General features: G+C 50.7%; 1 protein-coding gene across 1 annotated transcript in view; it reads right to left on the reverse strand.

Annotated features, from left to right (window-relative positions):
- Window positions 1–17: 17 nt before the first annotated feature.
- The window catches only part of LOC104123299 (guanine nucleotide exchange factor DBS), a 148961-nt gene continuing 135188 nt past the window's right edge, over window positions 18–13790 (reverse strand). Inside the window, exons 28-34 of the mRNA XM_009635536.2 lie at window positions 11856–11945; window positions 9649–9720; window positions 7827–7913; window positions 5530–5648; window positions 4859–4971; window positions 4009–4112; window positions 18–2846 (exon numbers count right to left, since the gene is read on the reverse strand). Of these exons, the coding sequence (XP_009633831.1) occupies window positions 2746–2846; window positions 4009–4112; window positions 4859–4971; window positions 5530–5648; window positions 7827–7913; window positions 9649–9720; window positions 11856–11945 (686 nt within the window). The 3' untranslated portion in view covers window positions 18–2745. The remainder of the gene's footprint in view (window positions 2847–4008; window positions 4113–4858; window positions 4972–5529; window positions 5649–7826; window positions 7914–9648; window positions 9721–11855; window positions 11946–13790) is intronic.

Genomic DNA, 13790 nt, shown 5'->3' on the forward strand with positions numbered 1-13790 from the left:
GTGCCACTGCGGCACGCAGCCACGGGGCAGAGTCACTTGCCGTCCTCAGGGCATTCGCGGTGCGGGAGTGACTCAAACTTTGGTCCAACACGTTAAAACATGAGATTTGGGGGAAATGTTTACAAGAGCAAGGTAGGGAGGAGAATCGCTATAATTCAGCCCATACCTCTGCGGTTGTCACGATGAGATGGTGAGGTGGGGGAGAGGAGGCACTTCTCCAGCAACCCTCTCCAGACTGCCCCGCGGGATGCCGCTGCTGACACGCACGGAGGGCACAGCGGGATGTCGCGGGTGGAATGCTTTGCTCTCCCCCCTGAGGGTCCCTGATTTTTGCATACATGCTAAAATTTAACATCGGAATTGGACACAATTGGAATTCCAACAGCTCCTGTTTTACAGGAGGGCACTGAGGTGCCGGGGGGTACAGGACTAGCACGCTGTCACCCTGCATGCAGCAGAGGTAGGACATGGACCGACAACACCTGATCTTCTACCTTCAGTTCCGACAGGCACTTCCCACTGCCATTTCACCGTTAGACCGAGATCCCTCCAGAGAAACTCCAAAGTGCAGGTTCGCATCTTTCCGTCTGTCCCCAATGTCACAAATCCTAGTTTTGGCAGTTTCACAAGCCCAGGGCAACCCTTCCCCACCTCTCTCACACACACACACGCGCGCAAACGCTCACCACATTTATTAATGTGCAATCAAAGCTCCCTACCCCTTTCCCGTCCCAAGCTTAGGGCAGGGGTACACAGAAGCACTGTTATCAGGCCGTGCAAACATTTCTGAAAGTCATTCCAAAAGCAACATGAACCATTTTAGGGAGAGGATAAAATAATTGCACTACAAGAGAACGTCACTGCATATTTCCTTAGGGGACTGAAGGGAATCACATTCTTCCCTCAAGGTGCTCAAAACTACAGGCGACTAACAGGGCTGGTGCTCCCGAGAGCCCACGGGTCATTTTTAAGGTAAATGACCAGCACAAAGCAGACAAACTCTTGGTAGGACAAAATTAGCTTCTGAAAAGGTACAGAACTGTCAGGTTCTTTAGTCATGAACGGAAAACGCCAGCCATTGCAGACTTCAGATATTGAGGGTCAGAAGAACCATGGGAACCAACCACCATGGTACAACTCATCACTGACCCACAACCCTTCACAGGCAGACAAAATCTGAATGCGCCTTTACCTACTCCCAGGGTTGTTCCTGAATGGGTCTCCCTACCTGCTTCACAGCTACCCCGACTCACACACGAAGGTATTTGCAATGCCAGCCTCCACTGAGGCACAAAGAAAACCACCTGGCTCCTTGGAAAGGTGGTAACAGAAGTGATACAGACTTCTGCTATTTTGCTCGGAAGCTTAAATACTGAAGAGTGGGGTTTGGTTTTGCTTCATCTCCATTTTTAGTGCTTTTGCACCCTTTGTTATTTGCGCAGAGCACCACCAGTCTCAGGGTTAAACAAAAAATCCCTAATAGTGAAAGCCAACCACTCTTGAGCCAGGCTGCTCTTTGCCCATTTCCAACCCGTAGTCAATACTTCTCTTTACTAAAGTACTAGCAGCTTCCGTGGGACCCAAGACCCAATTACCATCAAAACGCCCTCACACCTTAAGAGCTGCTCTACGTGAGCTAATGGCTTGTATAGCAATAACAACATCTGTCATCACCTTATATTATACATTATACCCTTGTGTGGCAGAGATTTGGTACAGTCCTTTAATCAAATGTCCTGGAAAGAAGTATTTAACAACAACACTTTATCCACTCGTCGGAGCATCTAATGCTCACTGCCTATTTGCAATGCTTAAGTATATTCCAAATGGGGGGTGAAATGTATCTACTCCAGGGCTCAGCACACAGAAAGCATGCAGTCTACTCAAACATACGACATTAAATGGCATTCAATTGAATTCTCAGCACTAAATGCAAAGGATTGTGATCCAGCAACCACAGACTGCAGAGGGGGCAGAGGAACGACTGATATTGTAAAAAGCGTTCAAAACGTTCTTTGTCACAGTAGCTGTCACACGTCTTTGCTTCCCTGCTAAACCCTGCACCTCCACCTCCTAGCCAGGGGTTGCCATCTGCATCAGCCCAACGCATGCTCCACGCAGCATGTCCATCGTCCGCTGTGCCGTTGCAAAAGTGGTCGCGTCATTGCTGCGCAAAGCTGCCCTGATGGTCCAAGGCGGAAGTTTCCTTCCCACAGCCACCCTAAAACGGGATGGTTTTGGTGTCGACCATCAGCAAAAAGGGCACATTTGTGATGTATCAGCTGGAATTAAGGAGGGCAGGGAAGGCACAGCCAGAGGCAAGCAGATGGAAGAACCTCCAGGCGACCCCATGGTAGAGCAAGAACACGTAACTGTGCACGCGTCCCCCCGCAGGAGCTTGGTGTTCAAGCAAAGTTGCCAAAAGGTGTGTGCATAGTAACTCCTCAGCTCTGCTGTCGACCTAATTTAGGCCATGTCTTCTGAAACAGTTTGATAATCAACGCGAGAAGCATTTTTCCCCTCTAATACTGAAGGTGCCTTTTGATGCTTTCTGGATGTTCAATGCTCCTTCCAAGTTTGTTTTCCCCAGCTTGACAGGCGGACAGCACGGTTCTCATCTGTTCATGCTGATAAAGTTTTAGTGAATTACGAACCTCAGAACTTGTGAGAAAGGCAACTTTGATCCAGTGTCCACCCAAAATAAACAGAGATGGATGGGGTCCTGAGGAAGGCTGGTCCTGCTGCTCAGCTGCCAGCCCTCTGTTCTGCTGGGAAGCCTTTGGCCACCTCACTCTCCTTGGTGTCCGACTCCACTGAGGCTGTGCTGCAGGAATCGTTGTACATGTCTGAAAAGAGGACACGGCCTTGTCACCACAACACATCTAAAGGATTTCCCATCTACGGGCTTGAGGTTCATTGCTAAAAGCCCGAAATAAAATAAAAAATAAATAATCGCAGTTCTACTGCTCTCCTAATTCCTTCACTAAAGGCAAGGGCGGCTCTTTTGGTATGTAACTGACTGTAATGGAGGGGGGGCTTTATTTTTCTTCTGAAGCATGAGAAGTGCCAAAGAAACAAGGGCCATAGGGGGGCACTGAGGGCGAAGACAGGACTGACCGGCTGTGGAGGTGAAGGAGCAGCAGTTACCAAACTCCCTTTAAACCTCAGCAACGAACCCTGGTTAACTTTCAGAAAGGGTTTTCTCCACTTTGACAAACTGACCAAAAAAAGAAAAATAAACTAAAAGAAACCAGTAGCTAGCTCCGATTAAAATGCTGGTAGCTCTGTTGCAGGTCCCCAGGGAATGGCCGTGCCAGATTGTGCTCTCTTCTGTCACCAGGTGAAAAGCAGGACACGGTTTTGGTAAATTATATTTGAGGATGGGCAAAAATTAATCTAAAATTGTGACGCTTTGATCTGCAGAGTTGCTGAGATTCAGCTTTCCCAGTGCAGCCCGTTCGGCTGCTAGGTGAGAGCCAGAGCCGAGGGAAGGGCGACTTAGTGTCGGCTTGGCCAAGCTCCCGCCGGAGCAGCCTTCCTCCCGCCCTTGGATCGGCAGCGAAAGATGATGAAGGCAGTAATGGTTCATGAGCTTGGAACATGTTCAAAACTGGGCCAGAACCACAGCCCTGATGCTGACCCAAATCTGAACGCGACCTGTGCCCGGCTGGAAGCTACCCTGCAGTTACAACACCCCTTGCCGTATGGGCACTTGGACTAGCTGCAAAGTAGCCAGCCTGGGTACTGGTAGCCATGGGGGTTTGGTGGGAGATTCAGATTCTGCCCAGGAAGGGGAAAGCAATTAACCCATGCCAAGGTAAGGTGCTGGGCCTAACTAGCTCTGCCACCCAAGGCACTGAATTCCGGATTAGCTCAGCTGCATCACCAGGGCTGCAGCACAGACCCCCAGCCCAGTACCTCAATATAGGAAATGCACCCGTGATCACATCCTTTTTTATCACACCCTTTTTTAGTATGGAAGAAAAAATGACATGTTTCCTCTATTACCTGCGTTGCTGTTCTTAATTATGTTGTTACTGTCCCCCTCTGCTGGCTGCAATATACTGGAAGGAACCCAGTCGCTTTTCTCAGAGATCAGCTTCTTCACTAACCTGAAATTCAGAGAACAGTCAGTGGATTCCCTTACGTTCCCAGTCCCTGGGTTGTGTTTCTCAGGGGTGTACGTTGGGCAGCTATTTCCTAACCTAAGGAAGCAGACAGAGGGAAGTCCTGCAGGTAGCCAGTGATACCTTTCAGCAGTGTCGGATGGTGGCACAGTACCCCAGAACAAGCTCCCCATGTTTGAGGCCCTGGGCCAAATTCAGAGCTGAAGAAACTGAACCTTTCATGCTGTCCATCCCCCTTGCTGTAAAATCATCCAGGGTGGATGGTTTCAGTTCACTTCCCCCCTCCTTCACCCTGTGGGACCTGCTCACATCTCAGTTGCGTGTCAGGGCTGAGGGAAGGGTCTGACTGCACGGGCGCTTCAAGGAGATCAGAGCTTCCTCCTCCAAACTACCCATTTACCCATGCATCCTATGGGAGGACGCTGCCTTTGGCAGTTGTACGTCTGGCTAGAAGGTGTCAAAAGCCCAAATCTTCCCCTCCGTTTCCTTTATGCAAACCTCTGTCCTCTTATGCCCCACGTCACCATCATGGGGGATGAAAGCCAGCCCGGTGGGATTAACCAAAGCTGCTTGTACGGTCGTGCCACCCACCACCTCTTTCACATCGTGGTCAATGGGGCGAGTGGATTTGGATTGATTTTGAAGAGGTTTTGACATTCTTCTGAATATTTTCCAGCTTTTCCAGGAGGTTATGGCTGTTCTATCAAATTCTGTCTCGCTGCTGTACTTACCATTGACCATTCTCTCCTTCCCGCACAAACTGCACCAAGTCTCCATCCTCGAGCGTAAGAGAATCTGGGAAACAGCTGTCAAAGCTGCCTTCTACCCGAAAAAGATTGGTCCCCTAGAATGGATGAAACAAAGCATCAGAAATGCAGTCACTGTGGGTAAAGAACAGAGCGCGACAGAGAGTTTAAGAAATACCAAATTAGGCATTTCAAGCTGGCAGAGATTTCTCCTGTAGGGAATTGGGTCGCTTTTTATTCCTTTTATCATGCCCAGGTTAAATATTATTCAGACTTAGGGCAGAACCGTGCTGTGCATTCAGGCTTTAGAATTAACCAGCCAGCTGTTATTCTGGTACAGAAACTGGACTTGTGACGCCAGGTTGAGTTACCTTAGAAAGTCTGAAATTACTTTTTTAAAGGCTCAGAGTTTTCCCTCACTTTTGTAACAGGTAAAGCTGCAGCCGACAAGTAAGGGTGACTTCTTATGGACCTGATCAACAAAATAGTCTTGGAATAATCGCCCAACACCCCAGGTCAAATTCCCATCTTATGTATTCCCAAACAGCCATGAATTTAAGGCTGGTATGAACCCAAACTTTGCAGGTTAAATTGTGACCTTTAGAGAGGAGGAGCTTGCACTGGGCAAGGGCAGCATAATTTGAAACAGGAATTACATTGTTAGGGTTGGTCTCTTCCTCCAAGTCAGAAGAGTTGGAGAGTTCATCTGTGCTGGAGGGGATGGCTTCGAAATCTTCAAACGTGTCTAGAGATGGCATCTGCCTGCTGGGCCAACCTTTTCAAAGGGGATAAACCAAAAAGAGTTACCTATCAGTCATCAGCCTCTTTCAGACTCAGTCTTTTAAAAATAGATGTCACAGGCTCACTTCCCACAGTTCCACTTACTGAATTTCTTGGACATGTTTTAGAGCTTGTTCCCCGATTTTGCCATAAAAATTACGTTGCAGCCATTGTTCTGTCTCTAGAAACCCGCAGCACTTGCCGCCATTCCGAGGGCAGACGGGGCGGCCACCATGTGCGTGCCCAGCTATGCCTCGAGTGTTTGGCACTGCTGAATCGCTTCGGCTCAGGAGGTACAAAAAGCAAGGACCAGCAGTGTTTCTGCGGAGCGAGCAGCGTAGCAAATGGCAACTTCCGCTGATGTGATTTTCAGAAAGCCATGTTCGTTCAGTTTCCAGCTTACCTCCACATGTTTATCTATAAAGTCCGAAGCCATTGAATTTTGGTTGACTTCTTATCTCCATCTTACCCCAAGGCGACGTTACCACCCGAGCAACTTACAAGTCTACACCCTGGAGTGTGCTGGAAGTGCAGGGAAGGGACAGAGTAAGCAACGAGGCGCAAAGGCAACCAGACCATGGTGGTAGGTAGAGAAGATCTCATTACTGTGACTGCTGTTAGCAGTCTTATTGTATGATTTGCACCCAAAACCACCCCAGCCTGGTAGAAGGGACTTACTGAGAGACTTCCAGCCCAAGCACAACAGCCAGTCCCTCTACCTACACAGGCATGCCCAGGGGCCGTGTCCTGAGGGACGCTCAGGCGGAGCCTTGTAGGACCTGCCTGCCTGAGGCTCCCCGAATGGAAAAGTAACGCGGCCTCTTCTGTACCGATGGCCATCACGACCTGCACTGTCCTCCACACGTGATGCCTGCCCCCTCTCCGACAGGGGTGACTACAGTCAGACAGGAGGAACCAGACCTTGCATCTACCAAGGGTCTGCAGCCCTGACAGACACAAGCTGAACGGAGTCGGTCAAATCACCGTGTGCCTTCCTACTTCATGTGCCGGCTGTACATCAGCCGATTCACAGGGACCTGGGCTGAGCAGATGCCGAATCGCGTTCTTTACAGCGTGTGGGCCATTGCCCTCGGCAGGCAAAGCAGCGCTCTGGAACAGGCACGGAGGGGCACGGAGGCAGATGCTCACGCGGTAGGACTGTGCACACCGCAGCACACACAGCCCACAGCAAAACCGGGCCCGACACAATACAAAACCCAAGCCGGGCAGCAAACAGAAAAGCGATCTGATCTGGCAGAAATAGGTTTGTTAACCCATTTATTTAATCCCTCCCCACGCGCGTCCTCCCTGCTGCAGGCGCAGCCCCTTCTCCTCCCTCCCGGCAGGGGCTGCGCCCGCCCCGGCCGCCGCCGCTCAGCTACGAGGGCGACCGTGACCCTCTTCCGCCAGGGCAGCGTCCCCAGGAACAGTCCTACAGGGGCGGCACGGCCACCCGGGCTCTCAGCGTGCGAACCAGCCTCGGAGGTGGCGCTCGCCGGGTTGCGAGTGGCCCTGCCGAGGTCTATGCCAACGGAGCTGTGAGGCTGAAGAGACAAACCCAGTCACAGACCATGCGCGTACGGATCCGGGCCCTCTACTCTGCGCCAGTTCAATCTCGCCAGCAAAATGCCAGCAGCCGTCCAAACGCACGAGAACACGTTGATACTCAATCGCTTCAAACTGCTGCAGCCATCTTAGCTCACATTCACAACTTGGGCTACAAAATATTCCCCTTCCCACCCAGACAAAGTGCAGCCATCTTTTGCCACTGTCATTTGGAGAAAGCACCCAAGGCAGAAACCTAAACAGCAAGGATTCCTTACAAGTATGTGCATCAGCCTTCCTCTTCCATACCAACTGCTACTCTAACTTCAGGCACTAAGAAATAGCCTAAATGTGCTCAATTCAAGCTATAAAGGAGCAGAGATCAAATTCTGAGCTCTCTGACGCCAATTAGAATAACTGCTTTCAGCTGTGCCTGACCTACAGAAAACCAGGATCTGGGACGTGGCTTCCATACCTGCTCGTGACCTACGCTTGTTCTTTCATTGCTTTCACGGGAAACAACGTTCATTAAAGGAGAAAAATCTCTTTAAGTTAAAGAAAGTAAATACTAGCATAAATAATAAATAAACCCTCAAATTGAGATGAGAAATGTTTTAATTTTGTTTACCTGTCTGTGAAGCAGATCTAGGCACGGGTCGCACGGCGGAACCGGTATTACACTGAGCCTGGGCCAGTATGGCGTTCTCCAAGGCATCTGCGACAGGAAGCACAACTCGGTGTCTTCAGGGTGCAAGAGCGCCCAGGCGCCCACACAAGGTGAGCTCCCATAACCACCTCTGCGACCGGCAAGCTCTGACAAGCAGGCGACCCGGGGTGCGACAGATATGAGAGAGGAGACACACGAGCAGCACAAATGGGTGACAAGACAGCAGCATTCCACAGAAAACCGTACGTCTGCCCGGGCCAGAGAACAGCCAAACGCCGACGTTCGCCCAGGGAAGCAGCTGCTGGGCGGTCGGTGCAGTGTTCCATTTCACCACGGCGTCCTTAACCACTCTAACACCCTCCTTGCAGCATTTCACATCAGTCCGTAGGCGATGCCGTACGATTCTGACGCCCACCCATGCAGCACTGAACGGGGACCAGGGAGGGTTGCCTTCCCGGCCCAAAATGAATGATCTCACTCCTGAGGGATGCGACACAATTTGGGGGAGGAAGTTTTTATCTAAGTAAATCAAATCCTTTGTGTTAACTCTGCCGGAGCTCTGGCGACAGCAGAAATATCTTCTGGTAAAGGGACGACAAAGTTTATTGTTCCCTACTTAAACTCCCTCTCAGTCTGGTGGGAAGTGTTGTGCGGCAGGACCGTGTTCTTAACCAGCGAGGGCCAGCTCACCTCTACCCTACGGACAACGCCTGCACCTTGGAACACCCCGGCCTCTGCAGCCACGTGGTGTGCTGGGACCAGAAGTGTCTGCCATTGAGGAAAGCGAGGTGTAAACACCACGGTTTGGGAAACTGTGGCGTTGGGTGCCAGGACGATTCCAAACAGTGCCAGTGTCACTGGCAAGAGGAAATATTCTGCAAATGGCCAAACCCCTGGTCCCTCTGCTGCCTCTGAACTGTTCCCTCCAACCTCTCTGTTCAACCGCCCTCTTCTGCGGGGAGTGACATAGGGATAGCTCCGGTGTGCCACCCGGTCCATCACTGGCCTGGCCACCCTCCCTTTCTACCAAGGTTCCGTACAGAGCAGCACAATCCTAAGAACGGATTCCTCAGCTTGCATCTCTCTCCTCCCTGTCCCACAAGAAGGGGGTCTGACCGCTGCCGCCCCACAAGGCAACCGGCTTGGGCAAAGCCTCTTGTAAAGGGAAGAGCTGGCAATGGAAGCTGGCAATCTTCCAGTGGCTGGGGAATAACTTCCCAGTTTAACTTTTTGGTATTGTTTATTAAGCAGTAATTGATGAATCTGCCGCAACAAGTCGGTGGAAAGTCTGCTTGGTTGAAATGAAACACTGCACCTTAAATGGGGATTAATGCACCGCCAGCCTCCCCGCAGCCGTCATGCACATGGCTCCTGCTCCTCTCATCAGGCACAGACGCTGACAAGGGGAGAGGGGCGCAAGCGGCCAGACCACGGGTGAGGAGCAGCGCCTCGGCTCCCTGCCGCCACACCCCGTGGAGCGAGGGAGAAGCCTGGCAGAAAATCCAGACCCAGATCCCAGTCTAGAGCATTATTTCCCAAAACAGGCAGAGAACTGGGGGTTTAATTTAGGCCCATCCCTAGCTGAAAGTTAGTAAGTATGACATGGTTGCAGGGGGCAGGCGAGGTGGTAATGAGCTGTGATTGTCGCAGTTAAACAGATAAACTGACGCCAAACCCCTAACGGGCTCCAGCGCCGCCTGCCAGCAGTGATGAGATGAGAATTCAGTGGATAATATCAAAAGATTGCCAAGCAGATTTTCATGCAGGATGGAAACACTCATACCTTCAAACCCCAGGGGAGTTGGGTCACTCTTTATTTCGTGTCTCTTGACTTTAACTGCAGGAACAAGGGGACCTGTGTGAAGTTTGCAGAGTCACAAGGCTGTACAAATTGTTAAAGGAGAAACTTGCTTTCCTGCTACCTGGAAACACTACCTGCCTAATGGTTTCCATTTCGCCCAGAAAAAATGACCACCCCCTAAATTTTAAATGGTGAAGACAAACACTTCTGAGATGTGGATAGGAAACAGGCTCCGTTTCGCAAAAGACCTGAAGACACAGTGAATGCATCTGCTGCCAACCAGGTCTCTCAGAAGGTTTCTCCCACGCTTGCCCAGGACGCGGCACTAACGCGGGTGGACTCACTATCTCCGCTTTCCACCCAGGAGGCTGGCGGGGAGAGGCCCCAAAGCCAGCACTCCTGCCCCACACAAGCGGGGGGCATCCACCACGGCTCCCCGTGGGGGGCTCCTCCTGCCTCCCGGCTCCCCGGGCGGAGGGCTGGGGACGTGACGGAGCTGAGGACCCGTGCTCAGCAGCGGGGGTAGCCTTGAGCAAAATGACCCAGACCCCCTGGCTAGGCCTGCGTTTGGCCAATGCCGAGACAAGACTCAGGCTTCGGTCCTTTTGCCAACTGAAGTATTTTCTTAAAGAAGATGCTGTAAATAAAACACTTAATTGAAAAGCACTGGTTTTGTTTTCTAGCTTTTAAAAATCATTACAAACGTAGTTTTCTCAGCATTCAAAAAAACCATCAGTGGTCTTGTGGCAGACAGGATCCTTTTTTTATATGAAACTGTAACAAAGTTTGAATTTCACTGTAATTCACACATGCGCTCTTCCATAAACCACACTAAAGAACAACGCTTGGTTGCCCCTTCTCTTTCTACCTACGTGCCTCTGTCTGTTCCCCAGCTCAGGAAATCAATATTAGGAAACAATTCAGCCTTCCCACAACCTCGTAACCGATCACGGTTTCTGAAGCTGTTGCCAAGGTCAGAAAGCTGTAAGAACGAACCTCTCCTGTGCTATGCCCATCACTGCCATGTAGTGATGCTGTGGTGGTTTGGTCTAAAGAGGCTGGCAAAGAAACATGGCAGGCAGCGGCAACATCACACCCTTCCCCTGCCAATAAACCCCACGGTGCTATCGTCTCACGACACCCTCCAAACGGGCAGCTTCAGATACCTGTTGCTTCATTGCAGGGTCAGGATGCGGTCCATGTCCGTCACAGCCATCTAGAATGCACCACACCAAGTGCTGCGCAACCCTCTTCTGATGCATAAATAGCAAAGACTCTTACACAAGCCAATTCAGCCATTTTGCTCTCTATTTTGGTTTGTGATTCGCCCTGCAAATCTTAAACCTGCAAATCAGTCCCTCCATCCCAGGAACGATATATTCAGAATTCAGGGTAACTCTGACAGGTAGGCATAGATGCCTACAGTCCTACTGATTCTCAACATAACCAGCTTGCCCAAACACACAGGTTGCTTCTGAGTTTAAATGTAGGCACTAGTGCAATAATTTCAAGTAAATTTTGTAAAAGTGCCTTTTCTCAAAATAATTACAGCTCAAAACTACAACTCCCCTAAGTTCCCACAGGAACTGCATAGAGCTCAGTGCATTCCGGGCACCTAGCTCCCTTGCACGTGTCTGAAAATTTCCTTGCGATCATAATTTCTAATCAAGACTGTGATTACGCTAAATTTTCTTAAAACTGATGCCTACTGCTACTCCATTTTTGGCTGGATTTCAGGCTTTCTTGCCACCTGATGTCTGCTACACAACGAAGAGATTCTCTCCTTCCTGAAAGCAGAAATCCCAAACTGCTCTAAGGAAATGAAGAAATAATTTCTATCGAATTTCAGTTAATCCAAACCAGGGAGAAACTGGAAACCTAACCCCACATCAACCAAAAATTCATCCAGTTTCCATGGCAACCAGCACCACTCTTTGAAGCCTGTTACGGAGAACTTGAGAAGAGTCGCTACAGACGCTGGCAGCGCACCCTGACGCAGGTTCGAAACGCCTTGGGGGTGCCTGCCGCCCCGGGGGTGCCTGCGACACCGCTCCTGGCGCTCCTCGGCCGGGACCTCCCGCACTTGTGCAAGCCGAGCCTGTGTACTCACTGGGCGGGTGGCATTTGGCAGTAACCGCATCGGTCAGCGGGGAGGGAGGAGGGCAGCTAAGCAAGCGGCATGACGGTACCTTTGGTCACAGCAGAAGCGTTAACTGTGGTGCTGATGGAGGAGGCTAGGGAAAAGCGACGGGTGACTTCTCTTTCCTTAGGTTCTGGATCTGGGAGAACAGACAGATGCAATGCAGGGCAGGATTAGAGGTTAATAAGCACCAAGGGTAAAAGATGTCCAAAGCAAAGCAGCAGCTGGAGAAGGGTAAATAAAAGGTAGGTTGCTCCTCTAAAACAGCCAAGAAAAATACCCTCAACAAAGCAAACAGCACAGGAAAGAGTTTCCACGAACGTATTTTTTCAAAGCAATTCCAACTGCACCAATTTTACCACTTCGGAAGGCAGACTTATGCCAATGAACATTTCAGCAGCCAACCAGCCTCAGTACAGCTACAGAACACAGCGAGATGGGCACGATGGTTAGAATGGGGGGGTCTGCGGATGAGGTTTGGATGATTTCAGACACTGAACTGCTTGTGCTGCGGTGACTGACCTGAAATGCACTGACAGCCAAAGGCAAACAGTTTGGAGTTTGCCTTTGCCATGTCTGGGAGTTAACTGAATGCCTGAAAACGACCCGCGAGCCTCCATCCTTACCGGTGCAAAGCAGCGTGGGGAAAGCGAAGACAGCAGAGCTTTTTTTTGTTTACTGCAGTGAGGATCCTGCCTTTTGTCCAAGTCCACTCAGGAATGAAGACACAACTTCCTCAGCCTTCTCTGCGAGATGCGAGCAGCGATATTCCATGAACGGCCCAGAGGTCGGAGTGCCTGCTAGCTTCAAGGAGCGCGCAGGGTTCCAAACCGCGCTGGGGTCGCTGTGCAGCTCTCGGGAGCTTGTGTCTGCACCCCCGCACCAGCACACCCCACGCACCTACCCCGGCACACCCTGCATGCCAGCACACACTGACACACCCCGCACACCTACCCTGGCGCACCCCGCACACCGGCGCACCCCCCCCACTACCACAGCCAGCCTGGGGGAAACCCTGCTCCCTTACGAATCCTTCAGGATCAGCTCTCCAGCCTCCCCTGCCGCAAGCACCCTACGGAACGCACCGCGCCACTCGGGCGAGCCTTCCCACCGGCACAGGAGCAAAGCTGTCCCTGGGCTTCGCACCTCAGTCCCGGCAAGGCACTTGGCTGCCCCGCTCTACCAGGACACAGCCTCTGTTGGAAGTGGCCTTAGAAATGGCTTTAAACGTTCTGCTGGAGACTTTCAGATTTGTCAAATACTAGTTGTGATTTTCATGTTTTCATTTTCAAAAACATCGAAGAAATATTTATGTAAAAATGAAACACCTGGTTTTCACCTCTATCTTCACGGAAACGTTTCCTGGGACCGGTGAGGAGTTACTTCACACAAAACTCTCTGCAGCGCATGCCTGTACGCTTTGCTGAATCCCAGCCCAGACGCTCCCAGACAGTGCCTGTGGTTCAGAGGGGCTTTTCCACCCCAGTTGTCTCCTCTCTCTTACCACATCCATCTTCCCTTCCCTCTCCAGCTCCTTCCCCTCCCGCCCCGCTTAACTGGCATACAGCACCGGAGTAAAGTAAGTTCCAGGGGATTTTACATTTCAGGTTTAAATAGCCTGTGCAGAACTATACTACTGGGAAGATTTCCCTGCCAGGGATCTTAAATTTCTCTTTCCCGCTCCCCAACTTCACATTGCCTGGCTTTAATGTTAGGCACACAGCATTTCTCTTCACTTTGTTTTTTCCATATTTCTGCCTAGTAAATGTCACAGTCACTGAACGTTTCCAGCGGAGCAGAGATTAGCGTGGCTGGTTGAACTGCCATTCCCATCATGTTTTATTATGCCAAAACATCAGGAAACCGTATTAGCTCCTTAAAATCTCAATGCAATTTTAACCATAGACCGGCGGCTGCAAATTCTGTACCTGCCAAAGCACTTCCCTATCAGTTTGCCCATAAAAACAACAGCGTTCGCGTCCAT

Source organism: Egretta garzetta, unplaced genomic scaffold (assembly GCF_000687185.1).
Source record: "Egretta garzetta isolate BGI_Z169 unplaced genomic scaffold, ASM68718v1 scaffold663, whole genome shotgun sequence".
Taxonomy (NCBI): domain Eukaryota; kingdom Metazoa; phylum Chordata; class Aves; order Pelecaniformes; family Ardeidae; genus Egretta; species Egretta garzetta.